The 20,792-nt window shown below is 62.6% G+C and overlaps 1 protein-coding gene across 1 annotated transcript in view; it reads right to left on the bottom strand.

The window, feature by feature from the left end:
* Positions 1-20,792, bottom strand: part of CDH4 (cadherin 4) — a 60,224-nt gene that overhangs the window by 17,208 nt on the left and 22,224 nt on the right. The window contains exons 4-6 of the mRNA XM_037060007.1: positions 11,735-11,890; positions 9,214-9,358; positions 2,571-2,743 (exon numbers count right to left, since the gene is read on the bottom strand). Coding sequence (XP_036915902.1) covers positions 2,571-2,743; positions 9,214-9,358; positions 11,735-11,890 — 474 coding nt within the window. The remainder of the gene's footprint in view (positions 1-2,570; positions 2,744-9,213; positions 9,359-11,734; positions 11,891-20,792) is intronic.

The raw sequence follows: 20,792 nt of genomic DNA, 5'->3' as shown, positions 1-20,792 counted from the left end.
GGGTGGCGGGGGGCTCCCACAAGGGACCCGGGGGGACGAAGGATGGGGGCACTGTGGGGCATGTGGGGCACACACTGGCCTGGCAGCCAAGGACCGGGAGACAGTTTTGGCGGGACTGACGTTCCCTGTGCTCCCCGAGACGAGGGCGCCCTGGCAGCCATCGGGTGATGGACACCCCTGTCTCCCGGGCGACCGCAGAGCCCAGGTGCCAGCAGAAGCTGCAAAGGCAGGTGCCAGGCCCGCGGGGCTGGAGCTCGCTCAGGTTCATTTCAGGGAAGGGCCCTTTGATGGCGGAGGGCGAACAACCCCACTCAGGGCCCTGTCATGTCGCGGGTGACAGCCAGCCGGCTCGGTGCCAGTCACGCTGATCAGTCCTGATGGCTCTCCGGGTGGGGCGGCCCCCCCCTGTCATGTCCCCTGCTGTCCTGTCTCCCTGATCAGCAGCGCCTGGCTCTCGGGGAGCTTGTCGCCCGTCAGCTCCAGTCCAGTTCTGCCTCTGCCGGGTGTCACCACGGCGCATGGGGGAGGGAGGCGCAGGAGCAACCCGGGTTCCTCAGAGAGGGGCCATGCAGGTGGCCGAGCCCGCCTGCTGGGTCCCCATCCCAGGTCCAGACAGGGGCTCTGGGAGGACAGCTGGCTGCTTCAGGGTAGGGTTGCCAGACAGAGCAAGGGAACCAGGGGCCAGCCGAGTGTGCACAGGACACACTCACACTGCAGGTGACTCGCTGTCTGACGCTCAAATCGAGCAGGGTGCCCTGTGTGGACCCTGGCTCGACTACTCCCTGGGGGGGCCCCGAATGGGGGTTGGGAAGCCGGCTGGGTGGGTAGGTGTCGGGGGGACCGACGGGTTCTCAGTGGGATGGTCCTCCATCTGGAGAGAAACCCTGTGGCTGGAGTCCTCCTCCAGGGCTGCCTGTGGTGCCCGGCCCGGGGGGGGCACCACCGGGTGTTTGCTGCAGGACTGGACACGACAGGCTGGAAGCGCTCGCGGGTGGCCAGGGACGCCTCCCCCACCACCAGGCGGCCCACTGGTCTCCCCAACCCCCTGGACATTCGCCCGTTTGGTCTCAAATAAAAATCAGGAACGCCCCCCTCTGTGTCCCCAACACAGCAAAGCCAGCATGGGGAAACTGAGGCACAGTGTCCAGAGCAGGCTGCCAGCAGCCCTGGTAAGCCAGCAGCCCCTCTGAGGTTCCAGGGTTTGGGAGACAGTCTGTGCCCCTCAGCACCCCACCCCCTTCCCCCACTGTCTGCCGGTCCCCTTCCTGCTCTGGAACTGCCATTCGGTCTCGAAGGTCCCCACCGCCTGCTGAGGTCCCTCGGGCGGCCCTGGGCCGCAGGTGAGAGCTGAGCAGGGAACACTGGGGCTGGCCGGCTGGCAGGCCCCTCCCACCGCTGCCCTGCTTCCTGAGCCTCAAGTGCAGCCAGTGCACCACCGTCAGCTTGCACGGGGCGCAGCTTCTCAGGGACCGCTCTGCCGGCCCGGGCAGGAGTCTCCCTGTGTGTGCGAACCCGAGGGCCCTGCTGGGTGGGCCCTGAGGTCTGCGGTGGGGGGGTGGGCAGCGAGGAGACCAGGGGCAGACGAGGCTCTGAGGGTCTGAGACAGGGCGGGGGGTCACCAGCTGAGGAGGCATAGCCCCTCCACCTTGCCCTGCGCCCCCGCACCCACAGCCAGCAGGGCTCCCCAGCAACTCCTGCTGAGGGGCCCGTGAGCCTGGACGCACACACGGGCCCCGTCAGCCCATGCCACTGCTTGCAAAGGGGGGCACTCAGGTGAGGGGCCGCAGGTCGGGGGGCTGGAATGGGCTTGCTAATGTTTGCAGGGACCTCACAGGGCCTCCCCTGGCAGGGCAGTTGCGGGTACTTCCCTGGCCCACGGCGGCGGTGGGCTTGGCGAAGCCGCCGGGGCAGCTCCTCGTCCGGCTGAGCGGCACTGCCCATGGTCACTGGGAGGGCGGGGGCCTGGCTGGGCCTCCAGTGCCCGAGAGGAAGGGGCCTGGACTGCCCAAGGCCCCCCTCCCCGAGCCCAGCTGCCCCACAGTGCGCCCAACCCCGCCCACCATCTTTGCCATCCTGGCCTGCTGCCCCACCCCTGCTGAGGCGTCGGGAGACAGCTGAGATGTCCTCTGACATGCCTTCGCCGTCAGCCAGTGAGGACCCTGCTTGGCGCCGAGTCCTGAGCCTGTGCTGAGCCCGGGCCGCCTGCCTCCTGCTGAGCCACAAGGCTGCACGAACTACCTTCCTGGTGCCCACCTGGCCCCATCACCCAGGTGCAGCACCCAGTGCTTCCCAGAAGGGGGCAGGCGGCGCTTCCCACAGCCTGGCAGGTAGCTGAGTCTGAGACGCAGGCCCCAGGTTTTTAGGGTCCCCACAGCCACCCCAGCCACACACGCCAGCAGGTCACTTCACGTGGGACCCACTCAGGGTTGTGGCTGGGGGTGAACTTGGCGCCTGCTTTGCTGAGACATTCCCCCGGGCACGACAGGATGCGACGTGCCAGGCCGGCCTCCCACTGCCCCTGTGACCGGCTGCCCTGCAGATGTCCCTCAGGGACCGGGGCCCCGCCTCACCTCCCGGTCCAGGCCGGCCGCCACCGTCACGATGTCCCCGGTCTCGCTGTTGACGGTGAACATGTTCTGGGAGGGGCTCTGAGGGCTCTGCGTCAGGATGCGGTAGCGCACCATCCCGTTGGCGGTGGAGCTGTCGTCCGCGTCGTTGGCTGTGACCGTCATCACATAGGTGCCTGGGACGAGAGAGCAGCTCGCGTGGGACCACATGTGCACAGCCACGGCCCGTGTCGCCGGTCAACCGCAGGCCCCTCTGGGGCCCAGGCACACGCTTCCCCACGCCCTGTGCTGGTGCCACACACCATCCGAGGGCGTCTGGAGAGCACCATGCACACCCGCCCCCTCCCCGCCCTCCCCACCAAGGGAACCCTGGAGGGTTCCTCCAGAGCTCAGGGCTCCTTGGAGGCCGGCTGCCCTGACGTCGTCCCTTCCCTGCTGGGCAGGGCCGGGCTCCCAGGAGAAGCACATGGAACGTGGGGTGGCAGGACCAGGCCGGAGGCTGCGCGCTCTCCCCTGGCCCGGCATTTGCTGAGGCTCAGCCGGTCCCACGCGGAGTGGAGTGTGGCAGGAACTCAAGGGCACTCGGTGGAAAGCGGGCCGAGGCCAGCCGTGCAGACGGTGTGCACTGACCTCTTGAGGGACACGCGTGGGGAACGGACCTAGAAGAGCCCTCAGCGGGGACGCGGATTCGGGGTGCACGTGGGCAAGGGAGCATCTGCATTTCAGAGCCTGGGGCTGGGTGAGCGGCCCACGCCCTCTCTCAGTCTGTGCCTCAGTTTCCCCATCCGCGCACTGGGGCCCAGGTCTGCAGGGGATCCCGGCACCCCGCCTGTCTGAGAGCAGCCCTGGAAGGTCCTTCGGTGTCCACTCTCCCCCGCCTTGGGAGGCCCTGGTGGCACTGGGAGGGTCGCCCCGGCGCACGGGACCCCGATCTTCCAAGCAGTTACTCCTCAGTTGGAAAGTCCCCGTGCTGAACGCCAGGGGCGGACATTGCACTCTGGCGTCCTGGCTTATTAAAGGGGCAGTAATCAAACACGGATCGGGGGTCTGAAGTGTGTGCTGGCTTTTGGTTCAAAAGAATGGAATCTGCCAAATTGGAGGTGAGCAATGCCACCCCCCCTCACTTTGTGCTTCCTGCCGCCCCCACGAGAGTCCATTCACAGTTGTTCCTCATTGAGCCCAGATGGTAATGACTTTGAATTAAGACCACATGGAACCGCTCCAGCTTGCTCTCTGCCTCCCTCAGCCTCTGCTGGCGGTGGTGGGGGGGAGTATGGGGAGGTTCGAGGGGGATGGTGGAGGGGGAGGGGTTCTAAGCACCTGGAAACCTCAGTTCACCTGGGCCTCAACTGGGTCACGAGCTGTTTGACAAGAAGCCCCTGTTACCAACACAGCCCCCTGACCGGCAAACCAGGAAATCAGAGTTTCGGGGCAGCTCTCCCAACGCTCCAAAATCCCAGGCTCAGGTCAAGTTCCCTGGCTCCTGAGAGGAAGTTCTGTGGACAGAGGTGCGCTGGTGCCTGCGGTGCGGTCCCTGCCCGCCTCTCCCGCTGGCTCCTCGCCCCGGATGGATGGTGTGAGGCTCCTGCTCTCCACCCTGCCGGGGGTCTGCACCTCACCTCCTGTGGCCCCTGCTTGGGGTAGAGGGCGTGGACCGACCCGCTGGCAACAGACCTGCCCATCAGTTTCTGGCTCATCGCAAAATCGTGTTGATCTGGGCATCCACCTTCTTGGCTGAGCTCGGAAACTTTATTTTTATTTTTACTATTTTTAAAAAGATTTTATTTATGCATTTTTAGACAAAGGGGGAGGGAGGGAGAAAGGGAGAGGAACATCAATCTGTGGTTGCCCCTCGAGTGCCCCCTACTGGGAACCTGGTCTGCAGTCCAGGCACGTGCCCTGATTGGGAATCGAACTGGCGACCCTTTGGTTTGCAGGCTGGGGCTCCATCCACACCAGCCAGGGCAGGAATTTGACTTTCAAAACCAAATGACATGCTCTGGATAATCCAGCGTGCTCACACGGTAGCGAGTGTGCTCTCGTGGGGCACGGGGCCCCATCACCTGGGCGGGAGAAGCAGGAGGCAGCTGCCCTCTGAGGCCTCTCTGAGCAGGAGGGAGACAGGCTTGAATTTTTCTTAGCAAATGAGACAGAATGTCAGGACTGTCCCCTCACCGGCGAGGGACACCACTGCTGGGCATCGCTTTATTAATCGGGCTGACTGGGCGGGGAGGAAGGCCCAGTGGGCCCTTTGGGGAGGTGAGGTGCACACACCGCCAGGCGCCTTAAAGGATTAATTTCACCAACCTTAAATTGCAGTTTAATTTGAAAACTAATTCAGCCCCATAATTGGCTTTCTGCTCAAACCACTGAGGCTAAGGATTTAAATTCTTAATATTCAGATGGCTTTCAAGTACCCGAGCCATCTGTGCGTCAGTCGGGGCTCATCTCGGGGGTCCTCTGCCCGCACGGAAATAAAACAGCGAGACGGCCCCACAGATGGAATGGTCTGCTCACACGCGGCCCCGCGTTCTGCGGGCGAAGGTTTCTGTGACTTCGTTCCCTGCCCCCAGGTTCCTCTGCTATTTAACGTTTCACAGTGACGTTAATTTCAAAATGTATCACACCGGCCCTCACACAGTCACCCAGCGGGGAGGGAGTCAGGAATTCCTCTTAGCCTTTCTGAAAAAGAATACGGAGGCGTCTGCTCTCGGGAACTGGGCTGGGCGGGGTGGAGACGGGGAGACCGTGGTTCGATTCCCGGCTGGTGCCGGACGCAGGGCTGGTCCACTGGGAGACCCTGGGCCCTGGCACAGCAGGCTGCTGGGCAGTGGGGCAGGACCAACGCCCACCCGGATGTCGGCGGCTGCAGCCTGTCTCCCTCTGTGCAGGGGAGGACCCTCCAGGAGGCCCTGAAGAGCTGCCGGCTGAGCAGGACCTGGTGCCACTCAGGAGTGCGCACTTTGTGTTCCCAGGTGTCCCTGATGCTCCAGGACTCCTGCAGGGCCGGGCGCAGGTTGCGCCTTCGCTGAGTCTGTCCCCTGGCTCGGTGCACTGGGGTGAAGAAAGCAGACACGTCCCTGCCTGGCCTGGGGGCAGAGGGAAAGACTGGAGCAGACTGCCGACGCCGTGGCTGAGAACCACTGACCAGGCGGAGCATTCACAGACAACTTCAAGGGCGCGGGCCCCCACTGGGGACGGTGGCAGAAAGTCATCTTCGCAGGACAGGGGGGGTTGGGGGCTGAGGGAGGGGGGGGCGCCAGTGGTGCAGAGACGTGGGGACAGGGCCCTTCGAAGGCCCGGAGGCCCGAGAGGCAGCCCATTCCCGGGACCTTGGCGTTGCTGCCTCTGCCCAGGTGTGCGCCCGGCCAGTCATTAGCGCGCAGTCCGTGTTCTCCTGGAGACCGGGCGGCCTTTCACCAGGAGCCTCGAGAGCAGAAGGACAGCTGTTGGGGAGCCAGTCCAAGGAAGACGAGGAAGGTGGGGGTGTTTACGAGGAAGGGGAGGGGACGGACGACTCTGTCCCTGTAGGGAGGGCGCCCCCGTGGGGGCAGAAAAGGCAACAGTGAGGCCAATCCTAAATAATGCCTTTAATTTTCAGTCTGGTAGTTACAGTGTTTCTTGTTGTCTTTGCAAACAGTTGTCTGGGGTGCAATGCTGTCCTTGGCCCAGTCCAAAGGTCACTTTGCCTTTTTTTTTTTTTTAGGAAGAGAGGGAAAGGGAGGGAGAAAGATGGAGAGAAACGTCGATGTGGGAGAGATACATAGATCGGTTGCCTCTAGTGTGCCCCCTATTGGGGACCCAGCCCCACAACCCAGGCATGTGCCCTGACCGGGAATCGAACTGGCTACCTTTCGGTTCACAGGTCGGCACTCAGTCCACTGAGCCACAGCAGCCAGGGTGTATGTGTGTGTGTGTTGCATTCAAAGGTTTGAGGCCTGAGATGTGCAAAGTGGTTCACCTGGGATGGCAGCTCTGGCTCCATTTTAAAGGGGCTGTGCTTTGCCCTGGCTGGTGTGGCTCAGTGGATTGAGCGCCGGTCTGTGAACTGAAAGGTCTCTGGCTCAATACCCAGTCAGGGCACATGCCTGGGTTGTAGGCCAGGTCCCCAGTAGGGGACGTGGGAGAGGCAACCACACATTGATGTTTCTCCCCCTTTCTTTCTGCCTCCCTCCCCCTCTCTCTGAAAATAAATAAATAAAATCTCTTTAAAAAAATAAAGAGGCTGTGTTTCTATGCGGACATCTACATTGGCACACAGATTTCTGGGTTCCTTAGGTGGGTGATGGGCTCCTCGAGGGTGAGGCTCATAACCTTTCTTCCTGGAGAAAGGAGCCCTCTCACACAGTTCCTGCTTCTCCTGGGGAGGCCATGCAGCACCCTCTCTCCGCCCTCTTCCTGCCTAATGCTGCCCAGGAGGCCGGCAGACGGCCCCTGGTGCCCCCGAGTTCCAGGTGAGGGGCAGAAGCGGCTCTTTTCAATCTGCCTCCGATCCTCTCCAGGAGAGTGCATTCGAAGGAGCAGCAGGTGGCCCTTTAAACACCCCGGAGGGTGGCTGTGACACAGCAGACAGGCAGGCCCGAAGGGGCGGAGGGGGGCTGCTTCTGGCAGGGACACCTGGCCCTGTGCGAGGTGGTTCTGTGCCTCAGCGCTGGTCCCCCAGGGGCTCGGGGTCCACCCTGGCAACATGCTAGTGCGGGACCAGCTCAGGGACAGTGGGCACCGTGGGCCTGAGGGGGAGAAGCCAGCCTGACCTGCCGCCGACACCTCAGAGCTGGGTCCCTTTGCCATTTCTGCAATTGCTTCCCAGAGAGGTTTGGGCCAACCTGCCACTGTCATTTCCGTCGAGAGGGAAGGGATGGGGACACTGTCTCCAGCCCCTGGAGTCTTCTGCCCCCAGAAGGCCATGCTCTGCCTGGATGTCCCCCCACCCCCGGACCAGAGTGGGCGAGGACCTCGAACTGGGTCCAAGGCGGTGTCCTACAAAGAGGGGGTGCGGCGGTGTCCTACAAAGAGGGGGTGCTGCGCTCCCCTCTGAGGGGGGTTCTGGGACCCAAGACAGGCTCTGGGGCCCCCTATGGGCTCTGAATGTCAGTCCCATTTAGTCCCAGCACAGTCCCGGAAGGGGACAGGAGTGTGTGGGAGAAGAGGGCCCAGCCTGGGAGGGACGCCGGCCCCCGCCCCAGCGAAACCACGGCCGCCCTGGGAAGGGTGCTGTGGGGTGGGCCGACAGGGACCCATCCCTCTCCGGGCCCCCGTTTCCAGGAGTGGACATGGCAGTTTGCTGTTTCTGCCTCTCTAGTACGTGAGGACAGAGACACTCTCTGCTGATCTGTTTCAAAATAACGGCGTGGAGGTCTGACTCGAGGTAGAAAATCCGGGTGCCTTTATGGAGCATCTGGGGTCTTGCGGAGAGAGGCCCCTCCGCCCCTGTGAACAATAACCGCCCCCTCCAAGCCCAGGGGGCGGATGCCAGCAGGCCTCATTTGTCTTCTTTGACTCCTTGCAGCTAGTCTGCCCACTCACCACCTGCCCTTGCCCCTCGAGGGGCTGTGGGGACCGGCCATCCAAGGCGCTGGCAGAAATAATGTCACATCCCTCTCCCTTCGCCAGCACTGGGCCGGCCCTCGGCTCGAGATCCCGAGACAATCAATCGAAAACACAATTTGCCCTGTTGAAGTAACAGCCTCAGAGACAGAGCCGAGACGACCATTGCTGGTGTTGGAGTGACGATAAATATTTGTCCTTGCTGCCCCAGGCGGGGACGCGGCCGACCTCCCGTGGGGCCTGCGGGAGCTCGGGCGGTAGGGGAAGCCGGCCTGAGCCCCCGAAGGCCGGGCAGAGGCCTCCTGGGACCAGCACTCCCCGGGCAGCAAAGACCCACCAGCAGGGAGCGTGTTTTTACTGCAATGACACTCCAGGTGTGGTGGGGCCGCCTGTGTGTGCCAAAGGTCGGTGGCTGCACTGGACCTCAAACGAAAGCCAGCGTCCTGTGAGTCAATGGCTGCTTCCGGCACGTGGCCTGGCTCCCATGTCCAGCCCAAGCTGGACGTTTGTCCCAAGGACAGCCCACCCCTCCCCCTTAGGAGACAGCAGCGCAGGGCTATGCTTCTCAAATGGGTGCCCATGGAGGTCACCTGGGCGGCTTGTCTGACCCGGCGGGCGCCCCACCTGCACAGAGTCTGTGTCAGCGGGTCTGGGTGGCGGGATTCCACGTGGGCCACCTGCCCGAAGGTGACGCAGCTGGTCTGGGGGCCGAGGTTCCGGCATCGGTGGGGGATGCCGACCCCCACTCACACAGCAGGGCCCCGGCCACGCACTTGCCCCCTTGAGTCCCGTCTCTGCCAAAGAGGAGAGAGACGGGCCTCCCTTCCAGCACGCACTCCGGCCCCAGCCTTTTTCTGTGCCCTGATCTTCCGACACCTCTTCTCTCCATCTATGTGTCACCCCTGTGTCGAGGGGCAGGGGTCCCCAACCTACAGGGCTCCTGTCTGAGCCGCAGTGTCATCGGGACCGCCCACTTCCATCTGTGTCCCTGTCGGGGCCGTGAAGGCCCTGCTCCCCAGGGTAGCGCCTCCATGCGGGGGGTACCCAGTGGACCCCCATGAATGGACTCATCACTGGGTGGGGCCCGGGTGCCGCTCACCTGGCTTGGAGCCCTCATCCACGGAGCCATTGTAGACCTGGTTGAGGAACTCCGGCCGGTTGTCATTCATGTCGATGACATAGATGTATAGGTCAATGGGGTTCTCCACCTTGTTGCCGTTCATGTCCACTGCGTGGGCCCGGAGCTGCAAGCCACACGGCCAGTCAGGGCCCGCACCACCCCCTCTGGGGATGGTCCTGGCTGCCGCCTCGGGGGAGGGTGGGGAGGGTGGGACATATCAGCTCAGGACCCCCAAGGGATGGGCCCGGCGGGCGTGCGTTGGGTGGGGACGAGTCACGAAGCTTCTCTGGGCCTCAGTTCTCTCCTCCACCGGAACGGGGGAGGCTGTGACGTGCAGGAACAGCGGGCTGGTGGGCGGCCCCAAGGCTGGTGCCATGGGGGCCTCCAGGACTGCTCGGACTAGTCCCTGGATCTCTGACAACCAAGTGCCCGTCCACCTACAGCGGCCACAGAAAAGCCACCAGGGCCACTCTGGGCTTCAGTTTCATTCCTGAGAGGTCAGACCTGGGGCAGACCCAGATCCTGGGGGTCTTGAACTTGGATGGGACTAAGGTTAACTCGGGGATCTGCCATGAGTCCACCCTGTTGGTCTTTCACGCCCGGGCTTATCTGTTCTTGGGGCACCACGAGGAAACAGAATGGCAGCCCCGGCTTTGCAGAGAAGGGACTCCGGCAACTCACGTAGGACCACCTTCAGGGCCCAAAGTGAAGATACCCTGAATTAGGGCTGCTTTCCCTCACTTTGGACTTTAATATTAATTAATTAATCCCCCCCCAAATTATTGTTCACTCTGTCAGTACCCACCCAGGGCCCACAGGTGATCACCGCCCAGTGAGAGGGGCCTGGCCTGGGGTCCTTCCTCCAGACAGAGATGGACACCAAAGAGGAGAGGCCAGGCGTGACCTGGGTGCCGGGTAGCCACTCTCTGGGATTGGGAGGAGGCCAGGCAGGCTTCCTGGAGGAGGTGACGTTTGAGTTGAGCCCTGATGAAGGGGCAGCCAGCAGGTGGCCCTGACCCAAGGACCCTTTCCAGGAAGCTGTGGGAAGCCCAGCCTTTGGTGTGAATGGCCAAGGAGAAAGTTAACTGGAAACTCCAAAAGTGAGTTTGGACTCGAGGTTTCCAACAAGTAATTAAAGCAAAATGAAAGAGGCTTTCCCCTCGGCCTGGGTTCTCTCAGGAGCTGCGTTGTAGTCAGCAGGTGCTGGGGCTGGGCCCTCCCCCGACAGGCTGGTGCAGCAGCCCCACAGTGCTTCTGGGTGCCCCGCAGGCAGACCCCATGAGACGGACTCTCTCGCCGTCTGCAGGTCCAGCCCCCCCGGCCCCGTCCGTCTGCCCACCCTGGTCTCTGAGCGCTGTCCCTCCCCTGTGTCCCAGTGTCTGGGTCTCCCTCTCTCTCCCTAGTCAGTTGACATGAATCTGTTGGCAGAGGGTGGGTGGACGGGGCCTTGAGCTGTGCCCATGTGCTGGTGCCCACTCGGCCCGTCCTGGGAGCCTGCAGCCTTCGAAGGGGGCCGGTGCGTGCCGCTGGGCTGGTTGGACACCACTGGTGGGCTCTGTGCACCTGGTGGGCTGTGTGCGCAGGCCAGGCAGCTCGCGGTGGGCGGGGCACTTGTCAGACTGACCCTGACCCCTGCCAGACAGACGTACACTCCCAAAGCCTCAACCTTCCTGCCAGAAAGCAGAGCCCCTGCTTTGGGGCCCGACCAGGGTCAGGCCCGGTGGGGTGGGGGCGGCCCCCCAGGACGAGGAGGAGGGAGCTCTCTCTGCAGCCATGACAACTAAAAACGAGCCAGTCTAATCTCCAGCAAGGAGACACACACGCACACACGCACTTGGCCCACAAGTGGCTGCCTCGAGGGTGGGCGGGGCCAGAGAACGCCGAGGTCCGTGAGACTGCGGAGGGCCTCAGCCACTCAGGGACGGAGCCGGCCTGGCGGCACCCGCCCAGTACACGATGATTGGGGGGGTGCTGTGGGGGGGGGGCGCTGTGCAGAGACCTGCAGTCGCTGTTGCTTGGGGACGGGGCAGGTCCTTTCTCCCCTGCCCCTTCCTCTCTCCTCACTCATTCAATGGGCGTTCTTGGTCCCCCACCGCGGGCTGAGCGTCCCTGTCCCTGAAACCTGGAACCCAGGGGTCTACAAGGGCCTTGGCTGGCGGGGGCAAGGTCTCTCCGGGCCCTGCCTCGGGCGGCAGCCCGTGCACCCCCCTCGCCCTGGACATGGGGAGCACCGGCCCACACGGTGGGTGTCACTGGAGAGTGAGGGCGGCCGTCTCAGCTGGGCCCCTGAGGAAAGGGGGGGTGGCCCTTTAGGGAAAAGCCCCTCGCCTTCACTTTCACCCTGGGAAGGAGATACAAGTCTGAGTTCTCGGCTCCACCCCGACCCCAGGTGAGGGACCTGGGCGTGGTGCCCATCCTGTGGACGCTAAGCAGCCCCCTTCCCGCAGCCCAGCGCCGGCCGTGAGCCCCTGCAGGGTGAGGCCGGGGCAGAGGCACTCACGTGGTAGGAGGCCCGCTCCTCGCGGTCCATGGGCCTGGTGACGTACATCCGGCCGGACATGGAGTCGATGCTGAAGACCTCCATGGGCGGCTGGTCGGCGCCCACGCCGGTGACGCTGTAGCGAATGGGGATGTCGTTGTCTTTGTCCGACCGGATCTGGGGGAGGGCGCGGGGGGAGGAAGTCAGCCGGCGGCAGAGGGGGGCTGCTCACCCCAGCCCACACACCTGCCTTTCTCTCCCCCACGCACACCTGGGGCCTCTGCTGGGGCCTCGCCGCACAGCCCATCACCAGGGGGCTTACTGAGTGCCCCCCAGGACACCCCATGGCCCGTGAAAGGCTCTGCGGGGGGTGGGGGACACACGGCGGGGACACAGGACGGTCCAGGCCCTGACTCGATGTCCCCCACGCCCATCAAACCTGAGAACACGCACGGGCGAGGACAGCAGCCTCTACGTGGTTTTGAGGGGGGAAAGGTGGGGACCCAGCGCACTTCTTGATGCCCCGAGTTCTCATCCACGCGGGAAGGCGTGGACACACTTGGACGTGCAGACTGAGAACACGGCCCGTCGTCCTGCTCCTGGGCTGAGGCCCTGGAAGGTGTGGGTCAGCCCCTGAGAGGCCACCTGCTGCGCGACCTCAGGAACGAGTGGTGGCAGGAGTGAGGCGGGACCAGCACGTGGACACAGGGGTGGACGCTGAAAATGGCCCCAGCGCCCAACACAAACAGCAGCAGTGTTTTCAGAGAAACGGCGTCTCAGTGAAGAGGCAAAGGAAGGCCGGTGACCTGGGTCCTGAGCGTCAGGAGAGGCGGGCAGACGGAGACCCGCGGAAGGGACGGCGGGGGTGGGGCCGGGGGCGGGGGCCGCACACAGGTCTGTGTGGAGTGGGGGGTGTGGGCGGGGGAAGCCCACCTGGCCCGTCACTGCCGACCAGGCGATGGGGCGAGCACAGGTCTTTGGGGACCACGAAGGGCCCAGAGGGAGGATGGAGAAGCACGTTTCTATTTGGAGGAAGTTGAAGGGATCGATGGGGGTGGGGCAGGATGGAGACACGTCACGGACGCTGAGGAGGGTCACAGGCCCCCCTGAGCGAGGGGTTGTGTGAGGAAGCTGCAGAGATTTGAAAAGCATCCCCGAGAGGGTCGACCTCACAGACTGGCATACTCTGGGGACAGGCCTTTAGAAAATACAACGTCAGCCCTGGCCGGGTGGCTCGGGTGTGGGTTCGGCTGGTTGGAGAAGCCGAACTCGGAGTGGTTGTGGGTTCAATCCCCGGTCAGGGCACATATGGGAGGGAACTCACCGATGTTCTCTCTCTCCATCTTTCTCTCTCTCTCTTCCCCCCCTCCCAATCAGTAGGTAGATTGTCGGGTGAGGAGAAGAAAAAAGCAACTTGGAACCAAAGACTAGGGACTGCGATCGCGTGTTAGAATAAAACGGACCACCATGGAAACCTCAGAAAGGCTCCACGAATCGAAATTGAGCAGGACCTCTTATTGGATTAATGCAATTAAAACTTAACGATACCACTGACAGACGTTTAGGAATTTCAAAGACATTCTGAAATAACCGCGGGGTGAAGTGGGAATACAAACGGCATTTCGAGGCCATTGAAAAACGGCGACGACCAAGAGGCCCACGGCCTTCGGCCAGAGGCTGAGTCCTGGCGAAGCGGGCACTCCGGACGTCGGGCCCTTCAAAAGGCATTAGAGCGAGTGCCCGGAGCACTGTGCCCCCGAAAGGGCAGGGGTCCCACCGCAGGACGCAGGGCACGCCAGGCGGCCACAAAGACAGGTGCGGAGAAAGGGATGGACAGATTCAAGAGCTGCGTGAGGGGGAAGAGTCCTCGAGAAAAGAGAGGCGCCTTGGGCAAGTTTAAGAGCAAAATAAAATGAGCATTTCCTTTTCTTCTTCTTTTAAAAAAATTCCTCATCCAAGACTTTGTTTATTGAAACACGGATTGGCTGTCTCCTGTGTGCCCGATCGGGGAGTAAACCCACAGCCTCCGACCAGCTGGGCCGCCTGACCAGGGAAGGAGTTTTCTTTACTTTTTACTCTTTATATCCATTGCAAACTCAGTTGGAAATCTTTAAAAAAACTGACTTTTTTGGAGAAAATACGAAATTTTGAACTTGAAAAAAATAGCGAACCTGCAGAGACCACTGTTGCTTCGGGAAATTCCTCCAGGAGGCGCTGCAGCTCCTGAGAGCGTCCCCGGGGTCTCCGGAAGTTTTCCGGAGCCGAGCGCCGGAGCGGAACACCACCCTCCTGGTCTCCCGTGTCACCCAGACGCTGAGAACCCGAGTAAGACGCGCGGGCGGGCGCCGACCGCCCATTCAGACGCGGGCGGAAGGGCGAGCACCTTCATGCGGCAGGTGGGACTCAACCGTCCAGCAGGAGACCCTCGTGGTGCCGGCGGGTGGGGGGGGTGGGGGTCCGGGGAAGAGGCACCAGCAAAGCAGCTGCAGGGGGCCTGTGTGGCGGTCCTTGTTCTTGCCACACTTGGGCTGATAAGGGCCCGACTAGGGCGGGACCGACCTCATTTTTGGCAGGTGAATCAGCAGCGCTGGGATTACCTCGGGCAGAGGGGAGATCGACTGTCCGGAGGAAAAGCGGGTTCCGGAGAGAGCTGCCGAAGCCTGGGGGTCGAGCCCGGCCCCGCTGGTGGTCCTCGCAGTCTCTGCCTGCAGCCTGGGCGGGGCCCCCCGCTGCCACCCCGACTAATGCCCCCGATTTCTCCCGCTCTCCGATTTGGGACCCCTAGGCTCCCCTTCCCCGAAACCCTGCAGACTGAGGCTGGATGGCTCGTATTTACGCCAGGGACACCTGCTCCGGGTGGAGGCCTCCGTGCCCGCGGCGCGGGCCACTTGGGTGTGCAGACTGTAAGGGGCTGCAAGCCGCCCGGCGCCGGAAGTCACCCCGACTGGCTGCCTCCGGACGAGGAAACGGTTTTACGATCGGCCCCAGTCACTAAGCTCCCTTTTCCTTCTGCTCCATAGACACACCTTTACTCACACCCAATCGGGGACCCCTTGGAGCCCACCAGCCTCCTGAAAGCAGACAGCGGTTGGCCAAACCGACCCCTTCACGGGACTGAGACCGGCTCAGCAAGGTTGGGCGGACCACCCCTGTCTCCCCAGGGCTACTGCTTGGGAGGTTTCAAAGGTGGGGACAAAGGGCCACCGGACACGGCACCCAGAATGTGCCGTCTTGGGTGCTGATTTGAGCTGCAGATGCTTGGGCACCAGCCAACGCAAGGAGAGGCTTTCTCTGAGCCGATCCCACCTGCTTACAGACAGACAGACCCTCCGAAAGCGGCTGAGGCCTGGTAGCTCCACCCTGGAGTGCCACCGACCAGGGAGCGTGGACCTGCCCCAGGAGGGGACCAAGAAGGTGGCACCGCACCCCGAGGCCTGTCACCCCTGTCAGACATGCCATTCGTCTCCAGGGGCCTGGCCACCTCTCCTGGAAGTAATTCCAGCCCCCCTTTCCATGGAAAGGCCACGTGGAACCTGAACTGTCAGCCACCCTGGGAGTCACTCATTTTCCCAGACACGCCAGTGAGCTTCCTTCTGTCCCTCTCTCGTGAGCCTGCCTTTTGTGACAGGGACCCCGGCCAGGACCATGGAAGGGCAGAGGAGGCGTGTTCTCCCCTGTTGCCTGAGTAGGATTCATCTCAGAAACCGTGGATGGCTTTGTCTGGGGCCACTTCTGCAGCGTGGTGACTCCTGATGAAGGCCCGAGGGCCACCCCGGTCAGCTGAGCCCGTGCCAAAAAACAGGCCCCTTCCAAACTCTGCCCCCCCCGCCCCCACTCAGAAACTTTAGGAACTTGTTTCCTGAGCATTTACTGGTCAGTGCAAGCTGGCCACAGCCTCCTCACAAGCATGCATGTGTCTACTTGTGTGCACGCACACTGCTGTACACAGGCCACATGCACACACGTGAACACACACCCACACACGCACACTCACGTGCGCACACAGTTCGAGAGCAGCGTCTTGGCTCTGGCTTGGCTCTGGGCTTCCCTCTCTGACCCCCCCCCTCTCCGCCATGCAGCAGGGCTCTCCCTGGTTCTGCCCCGAATCGCGCATGTCAAACCGGGCTTCAGGCCACGGCCTGGGTGAGATGCCACCTCTGTGCTGTCCCCTAACCCTAGAAACCCATGAACTTGGCTTTTCTCACGTCGGCAGAGCCATTTCTGCCTCCTCCCATTGGCGGTGACTTGCTGGGTCTCAGCCTCTGCCTCCTGCCTGGCCGTCTCACTCACAGTTGGTGGCCAGGGACGGGGCTCCGACCCTGCACCCGCCTCTTGCTGCCCGCCAGCTTGTGCCCTTTGGACAGCACGGCCGCCCCCAATGGCTTTGGTCTGGCGGTCGGGTGGGGACCCAGGCCGACGACCTCTGGGCAGAGGAGGTTTCTGGAGGCCTGGCTCTGTTCCCTGGGGGGTTGGTGCGCAGAAGGTGGCCCATTGTGGCCAAGCCCCATCTCCTTCCCCCCCACAGAGAGTTTGCTTCACGAAGATTTGGCCGCCGGGGAAATGGGGCAAAAGCCAGCAAGTCTAGACCAGGGAGAGGAAGGCCTGATCTTGGCCGCCTGGGCCGGGCGGCTCCCTCAGTGCTTGGAGAACAGCTTAAAGGAGACCAACCAAGCCCTGGCTGGCTGGAGTAGCTCACTGGATTGAGTGCCGGTCTGCGAGGCAAAGGAGCGAGGTTCGATTCCCAGTCAGGGCACATGCCTGGGTTGCAGGCCAGTTCCCAGTGGGAGACACAGGACAGGCAACCACACATTGATATTTCTCTCCTTCTCTCTTTCTCTTCCCCTCTAAAAATAAATAAATAAAATCTTTAAAAATATTTAATTAAAAAAAAAGGAGACCAAACTCTGCAGAGAGATGGGAACCGAGGGATTAAGGTAAACAGTCAAGGCTTGCTGCTCAGGAGAGACCAGTCCTGCTTTCTGGGGAGCTTGGAAGATTCTAGAAGGGTTGGGGAGTTTGGAGGCCCATCTGACCGCAGGTGAGGAGCAGGGTGCTGGGAGTACACAGCTGGCCCTCCTGTGACACGGGCCACCGGGCACTGGAAGGAGGAGGGCGTTGTGAGCCGAGGCTGTGGTCCCAGGGATGGGGGGCAGGGGGGTCTGGGCGGCAGGGGTCTCCCTCCCCCCGCAGGCAGGTGGACCACTCTCTGCCGAGCAGCCTCCCCTACTCTCCGGACCTGTCTTTCACAGGGAAATTTAATTATGGAACTGCTAAAAAGGACCCACCACATATTCAAGAGATTTTATTTTTTGCAGAGAAATCTCATTACGTTTCAACCACTGGGCCATATTTGCTTAACTCTCCAGGTGACGCTGGCCGAAACCCGGGGGCAGCGCGGCAGGCTCTTTGCTGTGGTTCTCCGAATGCCCTGAGCCCTCCCACAATTTGCTGTGTTAAGGAGAAATATTGCGTACATGAGTCCACCAGACCAGGGGACGCAGCGGCAGGCCCCGGGGCGGTGACTAAAGAACGTGGACAGGCACCTCCACGGGGCGCCTCCCTTTTCGGTGCTCCCGAGAGTCCCGCTGCTTTGCATTTGTTACTGAGGGTACAACAGACGGTTAGTTTACAGGGATGTCTGCATTAAAGTCGCGCTGGCCACGGCGGTCACCCAGGGATGTCTGCGTGGACGGCGCTCTCGTGCTCGGTGGAGGCCAGACGGACGGACGGATGCCGGTGGAACCCCACCCCCACTGGGAGCAGTATCTGCCTAATTTCAAGTGAATCTGAAACTGGAGGACAGTCACCACCTGTGGTTTCTCATGGCAAATGCCTTAGGGATCTGTCCCCGAAGCGCTGGAGGAGAGAATGTGACCAGGTGACCGTCCCACCCAGACTGGGCCAACTGGGAGGACAGCAGGTGACAGGCTGTGCCCCCGTCCCCAGCTCTCCAGGGCCTTGCAGCTGCCCTGCCCTCAGCCTGCCCTGCACGCTGGGTGACGCCATGTGACAGCCCCACTGCATGGCCACCGCCCTGCCCCTGCGGCCCTCGGGCCCGGAGGATTAGGGGTGTGCACAGCAGGGGCCCCCCTTCCCAATGGTGGATGTGACGAGGGGTGTCAGTGAGGAGTAGGGTCAGTGAGAGACCTGGTGGAAGGCCTTAGGGGTCCCATGGAGGAAGTTGGGGTCCACCGGAGTGTCTGGTCTCGTCCATTGCCATGCACGGTTCCTGGACACACACACACAAGTGCACACACACGTGTGCTTACGGGTCTGCCCACTGTGGCCCAGGCACCCGTGACTGCTGGGCAGACGCTCTCCAAACCCTGCTGTCCATCTCTGCCGTGAGGACGGGGTCCTGTCCCTAAGGGCCTTAGCTCTTCTCCGAATGTGGCCCAAACGCAGAGACCCCCCCGGAGAGAACACAGCGTGAGCTGTCTGTCCTTCCCACCACCTGCCAGGCACTCGGAGCTCCCTTGCAGCGGCCGTGCCCCACCAGACAGGGGCGCTGAATTGGGAGGGCAGTCTCTTTGCCCCGCCCCATCCCCTCCCGGGACCTGGCGGGGACGCAGGCCGTGGGCCTCCAAGAAGAGAGTTTTTTTTGAAATCCGACTCAGCTGAGTGCAGAGGTGAGAGACGATTTCACCGAAATGCCTGCTGGCAGCCCTGCAGTGGGGCAGCTTGGTTTTCCCACGCAGGGTCGGGGTCGGCTCAGGCTCACGTGCCCCGTGACACGCCCAACCGCCTGAACACACGCGGCAGACTTGGTCCCCAAGGACCGCACGGCCAGGCCTGGCACCGTGCACGCAGTCGGTGCTCAATAATTACTGGGTGAACTGACGAACAGACACGCTGCCTGGGAGGAGGGGCGGGCAGACAAGTAAACCGGTGACCAGGGTCACGTCAGGGGCTGTAGGGAAACCTGAGGCCGAGTGGGGCAGCAAGGGCTTCTGGGTGGAGGAGGACTTCACAGACAGAGCTGAGGGAAGGGGCCCTCTCCAGGCACCGAGGCCACTGTATGGGGGAGAAAGACAATGAACAGAGAAACAGGGAGGGAGAGGAGAAAAGAAAGGGAGGGGTCCGGAGAGAATCCAGGTGTGGCCTGCCCCCCAACAGGCGGGCTCATCCGGCCTGGTGTGCAGGGGGCAGAACGTGGAGCCCCACTCTGCGGAGGAGAGCTGGGACTCCGCCCCCAGCCCCAGACTCCCAGAGCGCCAGCCCCTCCCCCGTCTGGTCCAGCCTGTTCTGTGGAAGGGTTGGACAGTTTCACCAGCGACAGGAGACCCGGGTCCTATCCTGGCTACGTCCCCTGCCTAAGGAGCCAACAGCAGCGGGGAAGCCGTGGACGAGGACGCTGAGCCTGGGAGGTCCCCCCAGGGCCACCCAACTCTCGGCCGGAGCCTCCAGCCCTGTCCCTGCTGTCGTCTCTGGGCACATGACTTGCGAAGCCCCAAGTCCCCGACATCTCTGTGTCTCCAAGGCCCAGGACCAGAACTTCCTTCGAAAGCGACGGTGGGATTGTGGGAAAGTCCTCTGCACCCTTTCGGCTCCTGGAGCAGCTCAGTGTGAGAGCGCTCTGCCGTGGCCCCGTGCGAACAGCAAGATACAGCAGTGTGGAGCCGCTCCCACCAGATTAGTGGGACCGACGCAGGGCGCCAGGCTGACTAGGGTGCTTCTCGTCTCCTGCCCAGCTCTTCCCCGACTCCTGAGCCCTCTTTAAGAGGCCGGAGACGTCTGTCAGTCAGTGCTTTGTGATACCTGCTCCCTGCACAGGGAAGTGCAGCCTTTGGTTACTTTCAGTTAGGGCCCCATCACGAGCAGGGAGCCCCAGACCGGGATGGGGACAGGCATCTGCTGTCTTGTGCTGCTACCACCGCCCACGATTTCTTTCAGCTCTATAGACTGTGAGAGTCCCTCCAAGTCACGTGAACACCGATGAGGCTGAGTACGTTCTCCTGAAATGGGCGGGGGTGGGGCGTGAGTGCGGTGCTTCTCGGAAGCGCCCTTCGGGTCGCACCAGACGGGGCAAGGGCAGACGGCTGCTGAATTTTGGGCATGGGATGCAGAGGACAGGCCTGCGGACGGTGGGGATGGCTGAAGTGGCCACGGCCGGCTCTCCTGCTGACAGAGGCCTGATTCCTCTTGTGGGGGATCATTGCTCCCCTGTTGTGAGTGGTCTTGGGGACAGTCAGGGATGGGACCCCCCCCCCCCTGCAGCCTGCAGNGGCCGCCCCCCCCCCCCCCCCCCGCAGCCTGCAGGGGCCCCATGAGCCACCACCAGCTTCTCTCTTTCCAGTGCGGATCTTGAGTCAAGAGTGAATCGGGGGAAAGTCAGGCTGCCCACCCCGCCCCGGCCCCTGCAGTGCCATCTCCCTGCCAGCACCCAGAGCCCTGGGGACACCCGGCCTTCCTTCCAGCCCGCGAGCAGCCCCGGTGTCCTGGCCCTTTCTGCTTGGAGTAGCTGGACTTGCTTCCTGTCCCGGCAGGTCAAACCTCAGCACTCAGGGCCGAGTGCCAGCCTCTCCCAGCAGACAGGGGTCGAGTCCTGAGCTGGGTCAGTGAACTGGGGTCCAGGGTGCTGGTGGCCCAGGGGCAGAGGCAGCGGAAGCCTGACCTCGGGGACGACCGTGGACGCCTCCACGGCCAGCGCACAGTGCCGGGCTTGCGGCACAGAGAGAGCCTCACTTGCTTGCCACACAGTCCTACAAGCAGCACCAGTAACCCGGGGCCCTCCCCCATCGCAGACGAGGAAACTGAGGCACAGGGAAGCCAAGTCGCTGGCCCAAGTTCACCCGGCTCCTAGCACCCGAGCGGGTCTGCAATGGAGGTCTTCCCAGAAGCCAGGGGGTCGCCGGGCTCCAGCTACACCCGTGGTTTCCGCCAGTGACAGGAGCCCCCTTTGATAACCAGTGTGCATGTCCGGGTGGCAGAGACATGGCCTCTGCTGTTATAAAAATCAACCTCTCTCAGGCTTGAAGAAAATATATTCCGTGTTTAAGGGAGTGGAAAATGGAATTTCCCGTCCTTTTGGCTGAGGGATCTCCGCTGAGTGGGCCGTCCGGACGCAGCTCCTGCAGCT

This window comes from Sturnira hondurensis, unplaced genomic scaffold, assembly GCF_014824575.4.
Source record: "Sturnira hondurensis isolate 20B ecotype Veracruz unplaced genomic scaffold, ASM1482457v3 Scaffold0011378, whole genome shotgun sequence".
Lineage (NCBI taxonomy): Eukaryota > Metazoa > Chordata > Mammalia > Chiroptera > Phyllostomidae > Sturnira > Sturnira hondurensis.
The sequence above is the reverse complement of the archived record's forward strand: the minus strand, read 5'-3'. Positions and strand labels throughout refer to the sequence as shown.